This window comes from Haliotis cracherodii, unplaced genomic scaffold (genome assembly GCF_022045235.1).
Source record: "Haliotis cracherodii isolate W230 unplaced genomic scaffold, xgHalCrac1.p SCAF_1, whole genome shotgun sequence".
NCBI lineage: Eukaryota > Metazoa > Mollusca > Gastropoda > Lepetellida > Haliotidae > Haliotis > Haliotis cracherodii.
In genome coordinates this window covers 52,526,987-52,551,055 of record NW_027266264.1, presented here as the reverse complement: position 1 = coordinate 52,551,055, position 24,069 = coordinate 52,526,987, and the positions used below count along the sequence as shown (strand labels likewise).

Genomic DNA, 24,069 nt, shown 5'->3' with positions numbered 1-24,069 from the left:
GTTTACAACACTTAATTCAGCAAAACATTATCGATCGCCACCCCGCAGAGTGACGATATCAGTTGATCTAAGCAGGTATGTGAGGGGTATATTTTATAAATAAAAGTAAAAATGTGCAATATATTCTTCTTGCATATATCTACAATATTTCAGATAAATCACAGCATGTCAGCTTAATCTGGGTAGCTTCCATGACAACAGGATCCTGGCACAGGTAAGGGATACAACTCAGCACAGTGTGTTGGACTTGCTATCCATGTCCCCTTGCTATATAAGAGAGTAATTGGACCTCACCAATTATGATTCATATGTTATCTGACACAAACGCATCCCGGCAGTCGTCCTAAACCAGCCAATACTGGCCAAAAGAAACATATTGACAGGAATGAAGAGAACAAATATCACATATACTATCACTAATGTTAACCTAATGTAGACTTATTGACTAACCGAATAATGATTCTGTTCTATTAGAAGTGTCAAAAGTCAAGCTGCTGCTCATATAGTAAATCTCACCCGAGTGTCTTTCAATATTAAATATATCAACACTCGTAGATAAAATTGGAACAACTCCTCGAAAAGCCTCATAGTTTTTCCACTTTTATCAAAGAGTGTTGATATATTTGATATCAAAAGACACTTGAGTGAGATTCTCTATCTGTTCTATAGTACTCTATTGATGTGAAGAAGACAGTACATACTGCACAGGTCATAAGCTTATAAACCTACTCCTGAAATTTAAGTAATATATTAATGCATTGAAATGTACCAGAACAAAATCTTCTTGTCTCATTGTTAAACCAGTTGAAGCACTTCTACAAATAATGTTAAGCCTTGAGTCCTGATAAAAATGTTTTCACTTATTGATACTAATTGCGAACAGTCAGATCTTGTAAAGTTGACATTGCAAGTAAAACTGGATAACTGGATTTTTAACCAATAAATAGAAGAAGTAGAAATTGTGGATAATAATATTTTCTGAGTACCCTGAGCCCCTTTATACAGGCTTGTGCTTGTTAGAGGCCTCGCTCATCATGGAATTTGCTAAGATGAGGCACTGTCTTCATCAACTGATGAACGTCAACAAATACAACTTCAATCCATAAATGAATAAATTGTTGATCCCGTTTAGATGGAAAAGGATTCAGCATTACTTCTTTTACTATTTATTTCACCTTATGACTGTTTCTATGCGAACATGTGAAAGGGTGTTTTCTTTTAATAAAAAGGTTGGAATCACTCAATCAAAAAAAAAAGAATTCTGGTTGAACAGAAACTTCCAGTTCACGCCCTCCATTTGCCACTTAACTAGAGTTGACTGTACTATAAATTTGAGAAGCAGGCACATTTATTGTATGTCCACATATTGAGTCTCACCTAGGATAGACAGGATGACGATGATGAAGTCAAAGACATTCCAGGCCTGGCGGAAGTAGTGCCAACGTAGCCCGACAAGTTTCACCAAGGCCTCGAGGGTGAAGACAGTGGTGAAGATGATGTTCATGATGTCCAGTACCTGGGACACAGCATCTGACTGGTTGTAGTGCTCAATCCCCATCACAATCATGTTCAGGAAGATGATCAGCACTATAGCCAACTCAAACTTGTTACTGATGGACACATCATAGAAGAAGGCTGCAAATTGTTTCTGAAAATGAAAAGACATGAATGATGTAATATCTTGTAGTTTCTTGGGTTATTTGTTTCTCCACTTCAAAATGTTGACAGTAGCGGGTGACCTTAGCGCACCATGGAACTTGCTCATGTGAGGCACTGTCTTCATTAGCTGATGAATGTCAACAAATACAACTCCTATCCTTCAACAGTGGCATTGTATCAAGATACCATGATTTTAATCCTACAAATCCATAGCTAATTTCAGATTAGCTGTTCATGTGAGACAACTACAGTTCAAACAAATACCAGTTCTTCCAGATCTTGTCTTGGGACTAGCAATCAAGTGTCGGTGTCTAAATCTGTTAATGCTAATAAATGAGCATTTCTCAGCTCTTCCTAATTTGAACAACTGGAGTGAGTGAGCGAGTGTGGTTTTATGCTGTTTTCAGCAATATTCCACCAATATCACGACAGGGGACACCAGAAATTGATGTTGTACCCATGTGGGGAATCTAACCCGGACCTTTGGCATGATGAGTGAACGCTTTAACCACTAGGCTACCCAACTACCTGATACTACTGGAAGTAATTTGCATTGATTATAGTCAATAATATGATGGATAATTGATGGCGTCAGAAGAGCTAGGGTTAAACAATCAATAGTTTGGTATTGTATTGAGACAGATGCATTGATGTACATACATTGCAGCAACGGTTTAAAGTTGACATACCTTTGGTCTTTTGATGGTTTTCTGAGGTTTCTTGTTGCCGAGTTTCTTGAGGGTGTTGTAGTAGTTGCGCTGACTGGAGGTGAGGAACATGTCCAGGTAGCTGCCTTCATACTGCAACATAAACACAGTTCCCTTGTAGTACTCACATCAATCCCGGTAGGAGTCTAGGGCAAATAGGTCTATCCAGTCCTTGTAAAGAGAATCCAGTAGTTAATGTCACCTGGATGGTCATCAGAGCCTGACTGCATGGCGTAATGTGAAAGTAAAATTATTGTAGGGAGTGATAGTAGTGGCAGCAGAGTGGAAGCTCTCGGCAGCTAGTAAATTAGAGTCCCCCCCCCTTAATATTGTAAACAAACAGGACAGACAACATCGTTTGAGAAGTTTCATGTGTGAGTGAGTGAGTATGGTTTTACGCCGCTTTTAGCAATATTCCAGCAATATCACGGCGGGGGACACCAGAAAATGGGCTTCACACATTGTACCCATGTCGGGAATTGAACCCGGGTCTTCGGCGTGACGAGCGAACGCTTTAACCACTAGGCCACCCGACCGCCCCGAGAAGTTTCATGATGTGACAGTTTCTAGAAGGCTGGCTGTGCCTATATAACACCTGACTTGTGTCTTACCTACTTTACTGAGAGCGGACAGGATACTAAAAACACTGACTTTCTGCCAGCTGAATCCAGATTCAAGAACAGAGCATGTGCCTCATTCAAGACATTTGACAGTGACAAATTATGTTTATTTGTGAGTGCACTGACATTTATTAGAGGGTCTGTCATTTACTGCTGTTGCCACTTTATTGTATTGCCTTTTGTGATTGTAACTCTAAAATTGTGTTTCAATACAATTTGTTAATTATTAATTGATCTGGTGTGGTTATTTACTGACTTCAAAATTAAATTCTGTAAGAACAGGGTTTTGGTTTAATCTCTGCATTTCCATTTAGAAATCACCGGGTTACAATGGCACATTGCTCATTCTTACAACCACTGGTTTGCTGGGCTCAGATGTGATTGCCTGTATTTACACACTTTTTTTAAAATTGTTGAAATTTTCTGAAATTGCTGACCGGCTTCTAACATGCCGCAGTCTTCTGTACAGGGATGTGGCCTAATCATGCCAGAAATCTATTATCGTGGGTTTGAATCCCAGATTCACTGTGATTATGCATCACTTCCGGCTTTCCTCTTGCATCGAGCAGACATGTTGTGATGTAACTTGAAGGCTGTTCAAAGTGGCGTTAAACCACATGTTCCCTACTGATGTGAGAGAATACTGTTTGCTTCCTATAGTGAGTATCCGACACTTTGTGTTCCAAGCCTCACCTTTTTCTTCAGCATATTGAAGTTATCAATGATGACACCAATCAGTAGGTTGAGTGTGAAGAAGGCCCCAAAAATGATGAATCCCACAAAATACAAGTAGGCCGCAAAGTTGTTCTCCTCCCTTGGCTGAACATCAATCTGGAAGTATCAAACTTTCTGTGAGACGAAATCCAGCAATAAGACCACTCTTTCATATCTGGTTACTCTTCTTGATCAAACAAACTAACAAATAGATAAATAGAAGCAATTATTGATATTGAAGAAATGTGGCATAAGTTTGGAGTGTCGGATCTACCTAATGTAATTCGCTTTCTTGGTTCAAAATACAATCGGCTGGGTTTTTTATGTTGGAAGTTGAAAATATAATTAAAATCATCTGAACATTTGAAAAAAGATGGTAGATGAGACTTGATATGTGTACAGATTTAACAAAGCTTCTCAGCAAGTATTTTTTCCAATAGGATCTTACCTCAGTTGCATCCACAGCATCAATCATGACCTCCATCCAGCCTTCAAATGTTGCCTGTAGAAACACAAATGTTGCTAATCATGCATCACAAAGAATTCATGGTATTGAGATTTGAAAGGTGGTAGTTTTCATTTTGTCATTAAAACTAATGTCTTTTTACATCACATAATACTTAGTGTACTTATCATCACACTCAATATTTCCATCAAAGTCTACACTAAATCTTAAACTACATGTATCTACACATGTTTTCATTCAAGGGATTGTTTGCTCGTTTACATGTATAAAACCATAACATAGTTAATATGTAGGCACATCTTCAAACTGTAAGGGGGCACGGGTGGCCCAGTCGTCTCAGGCACCGCGATTTGCTGTGCAGAGTTGAATCCCTTGGTCACGCCAGAAACCGATGATTGTGGGTTCAAATCCCGGTTCGCCCTGATTATGTTTCTAGGTTTGTCAGCACCATACCTGTGCTCGTGGGTTTCGCCAAAGTGGTAAATGTCTGAGACCTGCATCACTTCGGGCTTTCCTCCCACATTTTTATCTGACACGCCACAATATAACTGTAATACTGAATAAAGCGGCGTAAAACCCATCTCACTATCTCACTCAAACTGTCAATTCCTGAAGCTTGAGGAAGGCTGTTGTTACAAAACTCTAAAAAACTGTTCTTTGTTCAGTGAGCCATAGCAAACAGACAGACTAGGGTACCACACATGTAACAGTTTTCATCATTGTCGACAAAGACTTCAGACAGGAACCAAAGGACAAGAAGAAGACATTTAGGCAGTGTGAAGCATGGGAACAAAATGTTGCTGCTATTTGGTAGCCCATTCTATTTAAACCTTCCAGAAATGATTATGGCACTTACAACTTGAAACAAGGCCAAATAACCCTGTAAGACATTGTCAAAGTTGATATGGGAGTTTCTCCATGTGTAGTTCATGTGGCTGTTTGCTTCACACTCGCTCCGGTTGGCAATGATGCTTGCATCAATCCTCTCCAAGTTGGCATCCACACACTTAAAGAACTTGCCAGAGAAGAACTGCACGCCCATGATGCTGAAGATGAGCCAGAACACCAGGCACACAAGGATGACATTCACAATGGCTGGGATGGCCAACATCAGGGCGTTCACCACAATCTGGAACAGCAATGGTCAATGCGTTATATCTACTTGTTAAATCAGAGACCTAACATCAGTATATGGTTTCTGCTCAAAGGAAATATGTATAGGGCAATGAAGACAAAACATATGAAACATGAGATGTGATAAAAGATATCCTATTATTCTTTTATAAGATGATGTGGTAATACTGTCTAAAGGTCTTTTTGATTTTATATTCTTAAAAAAACAAGTAACTCCAGGCAAACTATCTGCAGGGTTACAGAAACAGGCATGACATATCAAGCAGGAATACAATCATACAATTAATGTATTATTATAATTGATGTATTATGACATTACATGGCACCTTCAAAACTTTACAGATACTTGACAGAAGTCAACTCTGTCTTCATTGATACTACAGTGTCTTAATCCCACTTAAAGATTTACATGACATCGTTGGTTTGTTTGTTTGTTGTTTAGTGCTGCGCTCAGCAATATTCCAGCTGTGTGATGGCAGTCTGTAGATAATCAAGTCTGAACCAGACAAAACAGTGACTGACATCATGAGCATCGATCTAAGCAATTTAAGGATAGGGTGACATGCAGTCAACCAAGTCCATGAGCCTGACCACCCAATCCATTTAGTTGCCGCTTACAACAAGCATAAGTTGCTGAGGACCTATATTCATACCTGGAATCCCCACGTGTGTGTAAAATTAATCTGATTTCACATCAGTAATGTCCAAGCTTACACACATGTCCAAGGTGGGTAAATGTATTTGACACATATATGACATATACCATATTTTCCCGTAATAAGTGCCCTGTACACCAAGAAAAAATTGACAAAGGGGGTTGCTTATTAAAACCATACGCCATGAGAGATCAAGCAGCAGTGAAAAAAGTTAGTTCAAACATTGATGAAACCATCTTCCCGAGGCAAGAGAGTTAACTGACTATAAAAGTCCAGTTTCCACCCTTGCCGAACTAGGCTGGTATTATGGAGTTACATTTTGGCTGGACTAACGAGTCTATGCATAGTCCAATCAAAATTGTGGATCGAAATTGAAATCCGACTCGAAAACTGTCGTGCAGATTTCGGTCGATTGCAGGATTTGCAAAACATGTGAAACGCCAACTCATCAGCAGATATTTTCCAAATCTTTGTCATGTTTTTAATCAAGGTGCTCACGTGATTTGATGCATTTTGTGATGTAAGACCCGTTTTATCACAATATAGATCTTGATTATCGATCAGATCGTCCTGACTGGGCGCCACCATTTTGTGTGAAGCAAACGCAAGTGTTATATGTTTCGAATCTGATTGGTCCATAGGAAAGGCTTAGAAGGGACATAACTGTTAATAGTCACTGGTGGCGCTACGATCGAGCCCAGTAATTCCAGCCTAGTTCGACAAGGGTGGAAACTGGACTCTTAAAGTCAGTTAACTCTCTTGCCTCGAGAAGATGTGATGAAACTAAACTTCTTCTTTTATAATAGTTACTTGGCAATTATATATCCTTTCTAACTGCTGTTTTCTTTTTTTAAATATCTGTGATATACACAATATACACTGTCGTGTCAATTCTTTTATTCCAGTTTTATTACTTCATTTGAGGATATACCAATTCAAAATATCCCCAATATGAAACAGAATTTTAAGAATAGCTTTTTATCTGCCAGTTGATTTTTTTCAAGTTTTTCAAAAGATATGAAAATGAAACCTTTTCCCATATTTATTGCATTAACACTCCAAGCAGTATGTTTCTTTTATGTTATGTTTTGTCATTTCACTCTACCAACCATATTTTAAAAGAAATCATTCTAAAATGTTTTGCAAATACTACTTGTCTATCTTGTATTTCAAACACCAACCCTATGGCTTTGGAGAAAAATAACTGTAGAGCAAGTAATAAAACAAAGACCAAAGGATAAAGAAGAAATTAATGAATAATGAAGGAATATTGTCAGCTGATGGGACTAAAGCTACCTTCATTCCCTGCCAGCGAGAGATGGCTCGGAGAGGTCGGATGGCTCGTAAGGTTCTCAGTGATCTAAAAGCTGCAATATTTGATACTCCCAGAGACTCGGCTATCAAGCTGACGATTGATATCTGAAAGGAGAAACATATTTAGGATAGAAGATAAAATGACATTTCATGACTTCAAAAACACAATAACAGTGGTACATGATAGAAATCATATACAAAGTGAGTGAGTGAGTGAGTGTGTTGGGTTTAACACCGCTTTTAACAGTATTCCAGTTAAATCAAGGTGTGTCAGCTTAATGTGGGAGAAAGCCCGAAGTGATGCAGGTCTTAGACGTTTACCACTTCGGTGAAACCCATGAGCATGGGTATGGTGCTGACAAACCTAGAAACATAATCGGGGTAAACCGGGATTCAAACCCATAATCATAGGTTTCTGGCGTGCCCAAGGGACGCAACTCTGCACAGCGAATCGCGGCATCTTAGACGACTGGGCCACTCGTGAGTTAATAATAGGCAAGCATGTTGCAAAATAATCTAATAAGGCCACACATAATTAATTTCTTGTATACATTTTGTTTTTAAGAATTTGCAAATAGTTCACAAGGTTAATTTTTTTTTTTTTTTTTTGTTATTTTCATTCAACACCACACTCGCAGTATTCCAGCAATATCATGATGGCATGTAACTAATCGAGTCTGAACCAGAAACAAACGTGATTAATATTAGGAGCAATATCCCTTGCCATTGGGTTTCTTTGACAATTAATCAATCAATCAGTCTACTAAGCTCTCACCATCACTCCCATCATTCAAGGCACATCTTTGGACCTACCTTTTCAAACAGTACTATTTAGTCTAAATTCAACAACCCTCACCCCCAGCCATTGACTTTTTCCTTGCTGTAGCATAATCTGCTTCAACATATGTAGCACCATAAACATTGGTGAATGGAATCTGGCGCATTATACATGGACTTATTATTGTTGTTGTTGCTATTAAGTACAGATTAAAATAAAAAATGCAGCAAAGAGGGTTTGGGTGATGTTGTAGAACCATGCTACACATACTGTTGAATCCGGACTTCAGGTAATAGCAGACAAACACCTTTTAGGGCGACTTGGTTTACTTGGATGATTTCATGATGTTACAGGTAGAAGTGCAAGCACGGGAAGATATTCATACGCATACCGGTAGACTAATTACATAACTGGTTACGTAATTCTGATTCGCTAACATTGATGCGCTATGAGCGATAAATGAGTATTACAACAGGTGATCCTGGCACAGTCAGGCTGGTTAGGCTCATCATCAGCTCAGGATCCTTGCCCCCTCAACACGCAGCCCAGACAGCAAATGGGACTTCTCCCAGGAAGAGTTGCCTAGTTGAACCCACCAAGAACTTTTCGGAGAATGTGAAAACTCCCCAACACTGCAGCCTTTTGCATTACTTGGATTGTCAGAAGGGCTGTATTCCTGGTAGCAAACCCGGGTACTCTCCCGATGTCAGTCAACAAATTGGGAGGTACAAAACCTAAGCCACCAAGAACAATGGGGAGTCGGACAACTTGGTGCTTGGGATGCAAGCGAGGTCTACATATTTGCCATGTTTTTCCTCAATCTTGTCAATCACATTAGAGTCAAAAGGGACAGAAAATTCAATGATATAAATGATTTCATCGGATTTATCCAAAAGACAAGATCAGGTTTGTTGGCCTGTAGACGCTTGAGGCTGTAAATGGGCCTATTCCAAAGAATTTTGTATTTATCATTTTCCAGGACACCCTCTACATATTCTGGGTCTTACCATGGATGGACCTGTGTCAAAACCACAAGCATGGTATTATGATGATGATGATGATGAGGGTTAGAAATTTAGTCCTTGCAAATCTGCCCAATAGTTAAGGTATCATAAGGACTAGTAGATATTTGTCATTTTAGGGGTTTTGCTATATATTATCATTATAAGGACTAGTGGACCAAAAATGTTAGTTTCTACCGCTGATGATCCAGATTTGATAACAAATACGACTGCAGATAGATATCCACCATGCTTTTACATCATGATACAACAACACACCACTAATGCTATGACTATATAAGCATACCCTTACCAGCACAATGCAGAAGTCCAATATGGTCCAAAAACTTGTGAAATACTTGTGCAAGCCGTAGCCGAACATCTTTATCAACATTTCCACCGAGAAGAGAATACAGAAGATGATGTTCAAGTAATACAGCGCCAACTTCAATGAAGGCTTTTCATCAAGAGTCACATCCTCAAACGCCTGAAATAAGATCAAACACACGTTGAAAAATGAGTCCAAATGATACTGAGGGACAGATCAATTGCCTAAGGTCTTGCAGAAAGAACAAGAATTGTTGTGTGGACACGTTGGATGTCATGAAAAATAATGTTTGTAAAAACAACATTATTTGGCTTCTCATCGGTTTAGGGATGAAATAATGCTGATGTGACGTTAAATTTTAACTCACTCACTATTTTGCTTCTCCAGACAGATAAAAAACTGTATGTTTTGAAATTGTAAAATAAAAAGTATATCTAACAACACCAAAATACTATATGGATGGTTACTACAAGACTTTCAGAATACCCATCATCAATATTTAGACACTAAATTTATGACATGACATTGGATGCTGAATAATTAACACTTTCTATAAAGAGAGCAAATTTAGCATTAAATACTGAAGTGAGTCTAGAAAATGATATGAAATATTGATGCATTGATAAAGATGCACCAGTTTTAACCACGTTGGACACTCACCAGAGTAACGCTACTTGCAAAGATGACGAGCAGAACAGCTGTCTCAAATATCTTGTTGTCGGCCACCTTTATTAAACACCTCCTCATGCTGTACCACCGTGATGGCTGATCGTACTTTGACAACCACGGCATCCTGCAGGGAGGAAACAATTTGTGTAAGCTTCTTTCATATATTTATAAAATATTTAATTAAAATTAAAACATCCCCTTATCCCTCAGGCAAGAGTTCCTGGCTGAATTACCCAAGGTTAATACAACAAAATTCTTAACTCTTTTGCATATGAGGCTGCTCAGGTCTGGAACAGCCTAATAAATTCTGTAAGACTATCTTATGTAGAGTTCTGCAGACGGTCCCACATGCACTTGATCAGTATGCCGATGACTCAGCTGTGAACCCATCAGTTCTTGTATTTTTTTTGTATTTGTATCTCCTATCCAGGGTTAGAAATTGGCACTAGTCCTGTAGTCCTTGCCATACTGCCCAAAAGTAAAGGTATCATAAGGAAAAGTAGAAATTAGCCATTTTTAAGGGTTTTGCTATATGTTATCATTATAAGGATTAGTGGACAAAAAATGTTAGTTTCTACCACTGCTATCCATCTTCAGTTACCTTTCTCCTCATCTTTCCATTAATTCATGTTCTGTGTGTACATTCTCTTCCATGTTTTATTTCTGTTTTGTCGTAAATATAACTTCTTAGCGAATGTTGTTTGTACTAAAATATCTGATGTTAAAGAAAGCTTCTTGTATCTTGCATTTGACCAATATCCTCAGCTACAGAAATACTGATTTAATAACTCATAACTGAACAGCTAGCTGAGAACAGTTTGGAAAACAAGGGGGATAAAATCTAGATTTCTGTGAGCTAGTGTCCTTATTCATTTCACTAGTCCTCCAAACCTTCACGAGCCACACGCTAACCATTTAGTACACAGTATATATTTCTAACTGTTCATTCGTTCATGCTTATAAAAAATGTACTATTGTGGAAAAGTAACAAAATATATATTAATCCAAACTTTCTTCTTCCATACCCTTCATAAGAAAAAATGTTTGGTCTGGGAACAGTATTGGACAACAAGGAAACATAATAGGTGATACGTGATAGCACAAGTGCATTTTGACTATAAGTAGCAATTGAATAACTCACATTTTTACTTTCATCCTAAACTAATTTTTACCCTAAACAACTATTCATACAGAACTCATCAGAAACAACCCCATGTTGTAACTTCTTTGAAAGGAATTTACAAGTTGGAGTATCAAGTAAGGATAAGATATATGGATGAACAACTTCTTTATTACAACTCGGAGCGATCCCTGATGTTTTGGTGTAAGTTCTTACACTGTTATGGATCCCCACTATCAACCATAATCACAGAGATCTTTATAACCAACCTAGAAGAAAAAGCCCTAGAAACATCCCCCATAACACCCACCCCTCTGCTGGTTCCACAAAGTAGATGACACCTTTGTCATCCTACATCCCAACAGAGCCCTACTGGACCACCAAACCCACGAATGCAGTTCACCATGGAAGAAGAATCCAATTGCCTTCTACCCTTCCTTGATGTACTTGTACAGAAAGACAATAACAACAAGCTCCAGGAAGCCACAGGAAGACCACCATCGAGCCAACAGCAAGAACCATCATGAGCAGTGTACCACATTCCGTGTAATTGTGGACAAACTTACATTGGCAAAACTTCAAGGCCCCTCAAAACCCGAAATTACAGAACATCAATCTCAGTTTCCAAAATTGATTCTCTCAGACCATATCCATGACAACCCACAGCATCCAGAGGGACAAAATCAAAGCCCTTAGCGCCAAACTCAAAGACTTCAAAATCAGAATACTCCAAGAAGTCATCAGCATCAAAGACACAAACCATAAATCAATGGTGATCAAGGCTATTATATACCCCCTGCGTACCATCAACTCATCAAAGACTCCGATCAGTTATTATCCTATTGTTCATACTACTGACTTCACCTGTTACGATGTTTACCTTATATCACCAGTTTGTGTAAATAACAGGCTTGTCCACATCATTGTAACTACATGCCAATCTACTCAACTGTATAACACCAGCTCATACCTGTATATATGCTTGTGACCATACTCTGTTCATCACTTCCTTGATAATGGTGTTAGAACCTACACCAAAATGTTGCTTCTAATTGCAATAAAGAAATTTTTCATCCATATATCTTATCCTAACTTCACCCCATTTTGGTTGAAATTTAATTATTTCATGTATAGATTAAAATAATAATCTATTAATACTTCTCATAAGTATAATGAACATGTAAGTGTATAGGCCCTATTCCTTATTAACCCACCTTTTTGCAAGGATTTTGGGCATGCAGTTGAACACTACAACTTCATTCTTCTTTAGTGAGGATGCAGTATCTCCAAGAGCAAGGCCATCTTCATCTACACCATTCTTCTTCCTTTCAGCCTCTGCTTGGCGAGCCTCCTCAAAGCTTGAAAACTGAGCCCTCTTTTGCGAGGTATCAAATGCTGCCTGGGCCTCCTGACAAATAAGACACAGGCACCATGGAATTATCAACTTTCACTCAGCTGTAATGTTAAGGTTTTTATGTTAGGATTACAATGTACTGTAAATACATACCTAAACAGTTAAAAGAAATATGTGGGAGTAGAGTAGCCTTGTGGGTAAAGCATTCACTCCTAACACCGAAGGCCTAGGTTCAATGTGTGAAATCAATTTCTGTGTGCCCTGATTTGACATTGCTGGGATATTGCTAAAAGTGGCTTAAAACCATACCCAAGACAAAATAGGAAGCTTCTACTTGCACTGATTCACCAGATAACACAACATAGCACTTTCCATGCATATTTATTAGCGCCTCCATGGTCTAGTAGCAGAGCGTCCGCCCGGAGAGCAGAAGCTCCGGGGTTTCAAACCCCCGGCCGCGTCATACCAAAAGACGTTAAAAGATGGTATTTGTTGTTACCCTGTCTGGCGCTCGGCATTAAGGGGATAAAACAAGGACTGGTCGGCTCGGAGTCAGTATACTGTGTCTGAGTGGGGTATTCATGTTAAACTGTGGCATGGTATCTCAGTGAGCTAGCACTATAAATCGGCATCAGTCAGGACTAGCACAAGCAGCCACACACACACGTACATGCACGTCGCTATATAAGTGCAAAATCTTGGACGCGACGTTAAACACCATTTCACCTCACCTCACCTCCAAGCATATTTGTTGTATATGTGTCTGTTTGTTATATCAAGAATCTTATACCTTTACATGTTGGCTTTTGACAGAACCATTTGACTGGGTTTTCTTTGTATCTTCAGATTTAGTACTAACTCCATTGGTAGAAGGTTTGGCATCAGTATCAGCATCAGCATCAGCATCTGAAAAATAACAAGGGTCTAATGATCACCAGAAGGTACAAAAAAGAATATCCTTGGCTTTCACTCACCTGTGCATTAAGATCATAGTCTGTGACTATAGCCACTAGTTCGAAATCTGGTCTGGTAAGATGTGGTTTGGTCTAGTAAGGTCTGCTCATCGTGCTCAATATATATGAACACTAAAATCGACTGAAATTGATGCCAAAAGACAAGTTTGGTCAAGGAGATTCAAATGTTTTTGGCACAGAACACACCTTTCCTGAAAATGTTTTTATTTCCTGTCATAAAGTGTGTTCATGCTACTAGTTTTAGTGTACTCCAGCATACAGAATTATAATCTAGTACTCACTTTTAATCTCCTTTCCATTTTCATCAATGTCTATTACATTCGTGGAATCTTCCCCTGATGCCTTGCCATTCTTCTTGGGTTCTATGGCATTTATATTCTTTCCCAGGCAGCAACAACAAAGACCTCGGATTCTTTCCCAAGCCAGCTTCAGCCGGGATTCCTCCTGGTTTGTTTCTTTGTGTTTGCGAATTGAGTCAGTAGCAAACGCATTCAGTAACAGAGCCAAAAACAGATTCAGGACCTGGAAGATCAAGTATGATTACATGTCAAAGAATCTATCTATCTGACTGGCCAGGTGACCATCCCATAGGAATATTATTATGTCATATGCTTAATGTGACGTCACTTGCATGTCACAACTGACCTTGTTCACACTTACATAACTAAATCTAGGGGCTAGAATAAAATTTGTTACATGTGTCACTAGCAGAGTGTACTGGATTTTACAAGCTAAGGGTCTTATCATACCTCCATGTCAGAATGATGAGATCTGATTGGTCCACGTGATCTTGATAAAAAAACCATGTGTATCCCACCTTGGAGGGGAATAAATTTCTCAGCGAATTTCTTATACCCCGCCATGCGCAAGTCAGGCTGCACATGGATTTAAGGGGCAGAATAAATCCCTTATGCCCTGCTTCCAAGCAAATAGCAGCACACTTTTTCCGAGTCAATGGAAGTCACGTGACATAGCGCAAGGTAACTTCAGCTCAATCGAACAGCTGTTTTCTTCCAATTTTGAATTTGTTTGAATTCTTTTACAATGTCAAAGATTAAACATAAAACTCAGGTTACATGGGGGTTTAAGCGTTCCGCATTAGGTTATTTGCTCTGTGAGAATTCAAGTGTTTAGCATGAATTTGATGTGAAGCTACAATCTGGAGACAATCTTCCTCGTGTTTACGTTGTATTGAGAGGTATTTTGGTATTCAGTATTGTGCTGTACAGGCATTTTTCCCCTTTCTAACTTACGATGAAGTAGCCGAGCACGAGCGCAGGCAGGAAGACAACCATGCAGAGTTCATTGTTGGCTTTCATGCAGGCCCACAGCGGCTCAATCCATTCTCCACACAGCACTCGGAATATCATCATCAGAGCATGTTGAATGTTGTTAAAATTCCATCTCCTAGAAAAGAAACATGCTTTAGATACTGCATACACACTACTCTTTTATTGATCAAATGATTCAAACACATTCTACAATCAATTTTGAAATTACTTGATTCTGATTGGTCAATCAGAGGTAGCAAATCACAATAACCTCTGATTGAAATAGACGATTTGACAGCTGTGTTTAAGGCACATTCACAGTTGAGTGATCTCAAAGTCTACATAGTAATTAGATATAATACGAGTGGCTGAGCGAGTGAATGAATGTTTTATTTACACTAGATAATTACACAAATTAACTAAAAACCAGTGTATTCACATCAACCATAGAGTCTGAATCAGACATCCAAGTGATTGATAGCATGAGCAACTATCCATATAGGTGATGACCCATAATCAGACAGGTCACACAGTTGATCCAAGCATGGAGTACAAGGACCTATTCTGCCCTGGAAAGTTCATGCAGTAAAGTTATAACATGTCTCACGGTGGAGGGTCTGGGGCAAACTTTTCTGGGGTGTAGGTTGACATAAACAGCTGCAGTCCAGTTACAGCAAAGATGTAGATAATGATAGCCAGCACAATTGTTAGGTTTCCAAGGGCACCCAGAGTGCTCAAGATGATTGACAGCAATATTCGCATTGTTGGCCAGGACTGTGCAAGCTTGAACACCCTGAGCTGTAGAAATACAAAAGCACACACAAATTTAACAGAAATACCAAAATATGATAATTTGTCTGGCTCTTATACAATGAATTATTGTATAAAACTTGTAAATGTTTGTCTTTAGGATTGCACAGTATTACCAGTATACTTCAAGATGCTTGTCATATGATACGTATTGCAATATATTGGTAATATTGGGTAAAACAAACGAAACAAGGTTCGTCATTATTTGTATCATTTAACCAAAAATCTACACAGAAATTCATTCACAAATTGTGGAAATGCAGAACTGATTTTTCTCTCACATTTGTATTCGCCCTGTATACATCTTGGCAAAATGTTGGCGACTGACCATGCTGAATGATATTCACTTCAGTATGTAGTAAATAGGATCTGCATGTACAATCAGTGTCAATCAGTGTCAAACACTTTAGCTCCCAATATATCACAATATGTATCGCACACAGCCCTATCCGTCTTACTAAATATAATTAACAAGCATTTGTAAAACTTACCAATCTGAAGGTCCTAAAGACAGAGAGACCATCTACTTCTTCAAATCCTAAATCTATGATACTGGCGACCACAATGATCAGATCAAAGATATTCCAGCCACTCTTGAAGTAATACTTGTTGAGAGCAAACAGTTTCAAAACTGCCTCAAAAATGAAGACTGCAGTAAACACCTGAAACGACAAATACTTACTTATATTGGACCACAAAAACAGATAGCCTCTTATTCATGTTCTGGACAAATTATTGATTGTTTGTTTGCTGTATAATGCCAAACTCAAATATTCCAGCTGTAAAAAATCAAACCCAGTCCAGACAAACCAGGGACTGATATCATTAACAATGTCACACTATGTCAGGATACAATTAAAAACATCAACCAAATAGGAATTAGTTGTCCAAGATCCAGAAAGTGCAAGTTTAAGTGTGCAGCCTTTGGATTGGGATACAATGGCATGCATCAACCCAGTCAGCAAGCCTGACAAGCCAATCCAGTTAGTTGCCACTTATGACATGCATGGGTTGATGAAGACCAATTCTATGCTCATGGCCCAATGATGTAGTGCAGGTAACAGTGTGTCCTGTCTCACCTGTTCTGGTAGGGGGTGAGACTTGCAATGGTGTGAACCTAATCCATAAAGTCGCCTTGTACAACAAGCAGAGCTTGCTGACGACCAGTTCTAACCCAGTATCCCCACAGGGTATTTGAACAGAACACAAACACGTACTGCTTGAAATTCTTGCAACATCGAGTCATTGGCCCATTGAAAATAAGTAATCATACAAATAGTTAAAAAAGACTCACATAGTTTGCAACTTTGATAAGGACGTTCATCTGTTCTGACTGCCCATGCTGTTCCAGGGCCATGATGATGGTGTTGAGGACGATACTGATGGTGATGAACAGGTCAAAGAGAGGGTCACTGATGAAGGCGTACACCATGCCCTCAGCACGGAGCAGGGGGATGAAACACTTGCAGCAGCTATGGCAACATTTACAGTTTCTGTCCACAAGTTCGTTTGGGCCGGGAACAATGTCAGGGTCTTCATCCGCTGAAAGTTAACCAAGGGAAAACTATATACCTAAAGACTGTAACAATGATTTCACTTAACCTGAAACTATACACTGCATTCTAAGCATATATCACTGAAAATATTGCAGTACTCTTGAGAGAAACATACTATTTCTGCTCTCTCTTCCAGCCAATATCTCATGCTTGTTTATAGAGAACTCCAGATTATGAAAGTGACAGTTAACAAGAAGTTTGTTGTTCACTGACTTGGAACCTTCTTTAATCCGAAGATTATTGTTCCAAGTGAAATTGTCAGGATTAATAATTTACTGAGTAACGTCTGTTTTATGTGCATGTACATGTACATAAGCATTCCTCATAGCAACCTTCCAGGCTGTAGGGTTTTAGGAATAATGGGTACAGGATCAACAGGGCTTTTATGAAAAAAAAATTGGAACAGCAGAACTCTATAAGATTGTTTTCCTCTTTTTCCTTCCTGCGATAGGGCAGAATATGTGTACTACCCCACACAGCTGATTGAAATGGGGACCAGGTTCTCAATGCATGACCTGGCAGGTGTGTCATGATATCGAGCCGACGTTGGTCACTGCTCATGCTCTACTACACAGCTACTTGACATGTGTATTCCAGTTTTATATTTCACCTTTGTTGTGTTACCTGTATAGCTTCTCAAAAGAAGCAACCAGTCACAAGAAGTTACCGTAACTAACAATGCTGATAAACTGTAGATCTACATGTTCTTCGATCTTAAAGACCATCCAAACAGGTGTTCATTTTTTTTCAGCTACACATATTATGCTGACATAATTTGTCATTTGGGCACTTGAGATAATAATCTGTCTGGTAATTTAAACAATCTGTGTTGGTCTCCAAATCCCCCTACTCATGTTCCAAGACTCCAGGTCCTCATTAACATGTGCATCAGGTTCCGGGGAAAAAAATACCACCACAATTTAAACACCTCAATTACGGGTATTCAGTTACATGAAGCTCCTTTACAGGGTAGTGAGGAGGACATTATTTCACATATGTGACAATGCTTGCTGACAGTTGAGGCATTAATTTCAATGTGGATATTTAAAAGGTTGACATACTTCAACAAACTGGCAGTAAAATACTCTAGATTACTCTAGAGCTCATGAAATTTTGCTTTTCTTCCTTCTTACTGGCTTATTTTGCAGTTGTGTATATATTTCAGAGACCACATACTCTATGTTGTATCTGTACCAGTCTACCACACCCATTTTACCTAACACAAGTATTATAAAATTTGAAACAAAACACAACAATGAATACTTTCTCCATGTAACATTCTTATAATCAGGGAGAATGAAGATTCACTTATTGTCATGAATCCTTGATGATGATGATGATGATGATGATGATGATGATGATGATGACGGTCACCCATCCGAGGACTCTCCACGACCAACACTGCTTAAGTTCACCTGACTTGTCACCTGTGCACTGTGCACAGGACCATGCACCACCATATTTTGGAGAAAGTATTAAGTCTTGTGTTTTGTTTTAAATTTTATATAGGTTATTAGGATTATTATTGGGAATAAGTACCTTTGATGATAACAACACTTGTCTCCTTGTTCTCTTCAAGGCTGTTTAGCTCACTGACTGTGGACTCTCTCTCCAAAATCACACCTGATGAAGACACCTAGATAACAAAACAATACTGTTACAACACAAACAGGCAGGTTTCTGTACAATATCCGATCTCAATTCACTATTCACTCTGAAAAGAAGTGGAATACATATTTCAGAACTTGGACATCATACACATCTAAATTATCACTGAAATAATGCCATATGAATTGCATTTCCATAATATTTCAGTGTATCATCCTCACTTAATGCATATGAAGTATTAACAAATGTGAAATATTTACCCCTTATCCTATCCTGTATGACTTTTATCAGTTAACTGATCTCCAAAACTCTCTTTATCTTCTACTTGTTTTGTTTGCATTTGTTTAATGCCACATTCAGTAATATTCCAGCTGTGTGACAATGGCCTGTGAATAACCAAATCTGGACCAGACTATCAAGTGATTGTTATTTTGAGCAACGATCCACTCCATCAGGGTATGATGACACTCTATCAACCAAGTCACCAAGCCTGACCACCCCATCCATATGGCTGCCTCTTACAACATGGGCCTCTATTTTAACCCAGAATTCCACAGGGTTCTTCTACTTGTAAACCATTCTGAGGCTCTTCCATTTCAAGGAGGGACATCAATAAGTCTATTGGGGACATTTGTCTTTTAACAAATGTTTCAAAAGGAAATCCTAAGAACTCCAAAGTAAATCCATATTTTTGTCAAGTTTTGTGAGGGAATAATGGGACCTAATATATAAGATGCATTGTATGAAACTTTCCACTGAGTTAAAGTTTCGTTGTACCTGTTCCCAGTGTTTGAAACATAAAAAATTGCCAGGCTGCCATCAGAACCCACACACTTCAGAAGTTGCAGGCCCAGCTTTACTTTAGTGTGACAAATAAATAGACATGTAAATGTACTGCAGGCCATAAGGACCCATTCAAATTTGAAACTACAGCCAGACACAAGATCTCCCTGAAACAGGCCTACAGGCCAGTGCTTATTGCAGACACTTCCTGTGCCAACAATGGCCTCATCAGTATCAGTTAGTCCAATGTGTGGCACTAGGATTTCCCTATGTCTAAAGGCTACACTATCCCATTGCAAAGATACAGCATTATTCATCAGTCAAAAATAATTAATTCATCAAAGTCGATTGGGAGTAGTGCCATATCTCCATTACTGGCCTACATAACACGTAAAACAAGAAATTATTTGGTCTACTTAACTTCACTTCTAATGAAGTCATTCAAATGATTCCAAGAATGTAGACTTACTATAAAAAAATAATTTTTCAACAATACTGGCTAACCAATAGCATTGTTTGATTAAAAATATTTTAAGAAGTAAATGAAATATTAATGAAGCTATAGAACATCCCGACCCAGAACCCGACTTACAACATCATAGGTTGTATGTTATGTTTGTCATGTCATTTTAGCTGACACAGCAACACAGCTATTCTAATACCGATAAAATATTATTTCTTTACAAAAAACACACCTACATAACTACGTGCAATATACACAGCCTAGTTGTATTTCAATATTGAATCTTTAAAAATGAATAAATGAACGCATAGTTTGCACCTTGTGCCCATGAACCCCAAGAGACACTTTATCTACTAAAGCATATTGCACTCTGGTACTCTGACTGAGTATTGATTGTGTGTGTGTACATAAAATGGCAAGGACAGCAAGTCTTCATAATTCAGTATCTAATTGAATCCACCTGGCCCATATATGTACATGGTGTGACCGATGCCTGTTTGTTGAGGGTGTAGTTCAAATACTCACAAAGACATCACAGAGATCATATGAGTGTAAATTTGCCCGTTCCAAAGAGTGAGTTTACACTACTAATCCCTCCCACGGAACAATGCCTATCTAGGGAATACCATTATTGATCTGCAACAGTTGAGAAAACAAATACTTATAAACACTGATGCTTCCTATGCCATGGAATGTGATAACTTGTATTGGCTATCAGAATTATCACTTCTTTATGACCAGCAGCTTTTCATTCCTTAGTGATGTATCAAAAACTTGAATTCCTTGAAAAATATTTAAATAGCTCTGTGTGTGTGTGTGTGTGTGTGTGTGTGTGTGTGTGTGTGTGTCCAAGTTGTAAATTCACTGTGTCACACCAGAAACTTTTGATTGTGGATTCAGATCCCCAATTGCCCTGATACTCGTTTTCATGGGTTTCTCAAAAATAAAAGCAATTGGTCATATGAAGCCAATCACGTTGCAGAACACTACCTAACCCAGAATTTCTTGCGAACGCCCTTGTACCTCGTCACTACAATTTACACTGTCCAATAAACAATGCATATGTTTTCATCTATTTTTGACACATTCAGATAAACATATGTCATGAAATTTATAACTTTCAGTCAGTAAATATCCTAAAGTGTGAAAAACTATTTCCATTTGCTTATTTATCCTTTGTTTGTATTGCTCTCGGAACAACATAAGAAGAGACAAGTAACCTTGTGGGTTATCGGCTATTGTTTGCAAACAATGTTTCAAAATGGTTTACATATCTGCATTACCGTATTCTACATAATAAGCGCCCAGGGCACTCTCAAAATAAGAAATAGGGGGCTCTTATTAGAATATTATTTTGACAAAAAACACGAGTTGAAAGATTGTTAATTTCTTGGTTTTTGCTGTCAGCCCGAAATGTTTATATACGACAGATATATTTTTCCAGAATTTAATTGCCCATAATTAAGGGTGCATATAACACACAAGTGCGTATTAAACAGGAATATATTTAAGTCTTGTTTACATTGATCAATCGGAAGGGGTGCTAATTTGGATTGTTCACTTGCCAATATATTAGCAATATCACCGTGGGTGCTTATTAGAGCGGGGTGCATATTACGTTAAATACAATATTTAACATGAAATACCAACACATCCATCCTACATTCAGCATATTTCTTGGGAAGTTAAATTGGAGACTTTAGGATGTACCACGTAGTCTGATATTGATTTATGAATGAATACATCCACATGTATCTTTGAGCAAGGCATAGTTAGAATCAAAACAAATGTAAATGAATGATTAACAGTATTCCATTGATTGTGTTACATATTAATCAACACTATGGATAGTGTAGCTTGTGTTGTCAACTATTGATATTTTAACTTGTCATGCATGTATTGCCATTGAGGCATGGGACAATTGTGATGCATTGATAATTCAACAACCATTACACAGTGTTCGAAATTAAATAGGGTCCAAAAGGTCTTTGAAGGTTTTCCTGCAACAGTAGTTGAATCTAGGAGTGCCCCCAATTTTTCAGTTTTATCAGTAGGGTTATGACAAGGACCCCATTACACTCTTTGTCTTTATTTGGAACACTGATTACACCCCTACTTCTTCAACTACAGATATATCGCTTAGTCTTTCATTTAGGCCCTGAAAGAAATATATCCTATACAGCCCATGCAAGTCTATGACAGTTAGCAAGTCTAGATTACTGTCATACAGACACTGAAAGAAATATATCCAATACAGCCCATGCAAGCTTTTAATAGTTAGCAAATCTAGATTTCTAGTATTTGTAGTTGATGTACACAGATGCCTTGAACAGTTTGCTCACAACTATAACTAATATAATGCCTCCCGCCCACCTTAAACTAATAACTAATTTATTGTGGCCTAGCTATTCTCTACCCTTGGTGCCAGTGCCCAGATGAACCACCAACTTTGGATACAATGAACAGGTCCCTTGGTGTTCGTTGCCTCAGAAGTTGACTCTATGTGTAACGTAAGCCATGATAAATTGATAATGAGATCTTAACTCCCTCATGTCTCCATTGTCTTAATGAATCCTGATAGCCATTTGTCAGCCCTGCCTCTGTAACCTAAAGATGACTTGTTCAGAAATGGTAGGCTCAATTTCACAGAAAGAAATTTAAAACAACTTAAATGAGCCTATGAGGAATTTGATAAATATCTAACAACTTATTCATTTTGACCTTATAGCTTTCATCCTCTATATCTCCCGGGGGCTTAGTTCGGTGGACCTACACTCCTCCTGGATCCATTCCCTTGGTTCTCGTGATCTCAAAATACCCGCCTTTGATTTTCATCAACATTTTACCGACCAATGAAACGTTGAGGTAAGGAAAAAGGAACTAGAACTTGCCAACGCTAAATTTAATGGACATAAAGACATCCTTTCCATCAAACTGATTTTTTAAGGCTTCCTTTTGTATGTCAATCATTTTTTCAAAGTTGAATTTCTTGCAAATTCTATCATAATGAATGGGACTGACTGCCATGTTTTTTATATCACCAACCCAATGTTAAGGCTGGATTGTAACTCATATTTTGATTGGTCCGTTACACTGAGTACCGTAGCAAATCAGATTGGCTAATGAAAATCAAGGGCGGGTAACTTGAGATTGTTGATCCACAGGAAAAGACAGTTAGGTTCACTGAAATGTGAACCCTATAGATATAGATGATGTAGAGCTTTGAACCATGACCAAACTGTAAGTGAGTGAGTGAGTGAGTGAGTGAGTGAGTGAGTGAGTGTAAAATACCCCCTTAAACTGTCTATATTAGTTGTATCATGGCTCGTCAGATTAATGTATTATTGACTGCAATGTTAAAATAACTCACAAATTAACAAAATAAGAACTTGTTTTTATAAACCAAAGTGTCAACAATATTACATTTTCCCTCAATTTGCCTGCCAAGGGTTTGGAATCCTAGATAAATCCGTGTTATGTTGCTGAAAAACCAAGTATCATCACTAGGCTGCATCAATGATTTGAAATCCATTATCAGCTGTTCCTGGTATGGCAAAGGGACACTACTCTTCACACACATTGCAGTTAGTGCCTGAGACAACTAGCCCATGTGCACCCCCAAAAACTCTGAAAGGAGAATGTTATAGACACAACCTTCCAACACAACAGCTACATAATCATGGTAACTGGAAACTCAAACTTGTTAGTTTATATGCAGTTAATATATTCAAAAATATTATAGAAGAAAATAGATAGAGGGAAAGAAGATGCATTCATGGTTACTAAATACAGCACTGACAAGATATAAAATACATATTTTTGGTAAGACACAGCCATGTATAAATATATGGTTGTCAAAGAAATCAATTGTGTTTTATGTCATATATATGTTGCTGTTAAGTATAAAGTTTAAAACACATCTCACTACAAAAAATAGTAACATTAATGCATGGGAATGTTTTTGTGCATATGCTCACAACAATATCTGTTTATACGATGAATACATAGCTCAGATAATAAAAAGAATATATATATTACTCAAAAGAAGTTAAAGAACACCTGATTCTTTTATATTACTAAATAT

The 24,069-nt window shown here is 38.2% G+C and overlaps 1 protein-coding gene across 7 annotated transcripts in view; it reads right to left on the bottom strand.

The window, feature by feature from the left end:
- Positions 1-24,069, bottom strand: part of LOC139479305 (sodium channel protein 1 brain-like) — a 79,141-nt gene that overhangs the window by 8,411 nt on the left and 46,661 nt on the right. For all 7 annotated transcript variants that reach the window (XM_071262193.1, XM_071262175.1, XM_071262170.1 and 4 more), the window contains 16 exons: positions 18,671-18,767; positions 16,870-17,117; positions 16,067-16,237; positions 15,373-15,563; positions 14,748-14,901; positions 13,776-14,016; positions 13,311-13,426; positions 12,381-12,574; positions 10,038-10,170; positions 9,363-9,536; positions 7,253-7,375; positions 5,023-5,295; positions 4,149-4,202; positions 3,680-3,817; positions 2,349-2,459; positions 1,378-1,648 (listed from right to left, as the gene is read on the bottom strand). In XM_071262193.1, coding sequence (XP_071118294.1) covers positions 1,378-1,648; positions 2,349-2,459; positions 3,680-3,817; positions 4,149-4,202; positions 5,023-5,295; positions 7,253-7,375; positions 9,363-9,536; positions 10,038-10,170; positions 12,381-12,574; positions 13,311-13,426; positions 13,776-14,016; positions 14,748-14,901; positions 15,373-15,563; positions 16,067-16,237; positions 16,870-17,117; positions 18,671-18,767 — 2,689 coding nt within the window. The remainder of the gene's footprint in view (positions 1-1,377; positions 1,649-2,348; positions 2,460-3,679; positions 3,818-4,148; positions 4,203-5,022; positions 5,296-7,252; positions 7,376-9,362; positions 9,537-10,037; positions 10,171-12,380; positions 12,575-13,310; positions 13,427-13,775; positions 14,017-14,747; positions 14,902-15,372; positions 15,564-16,066; positions 16,238-16,869; positions 17,118-18,670; positions 18,768-24,069) is intronic.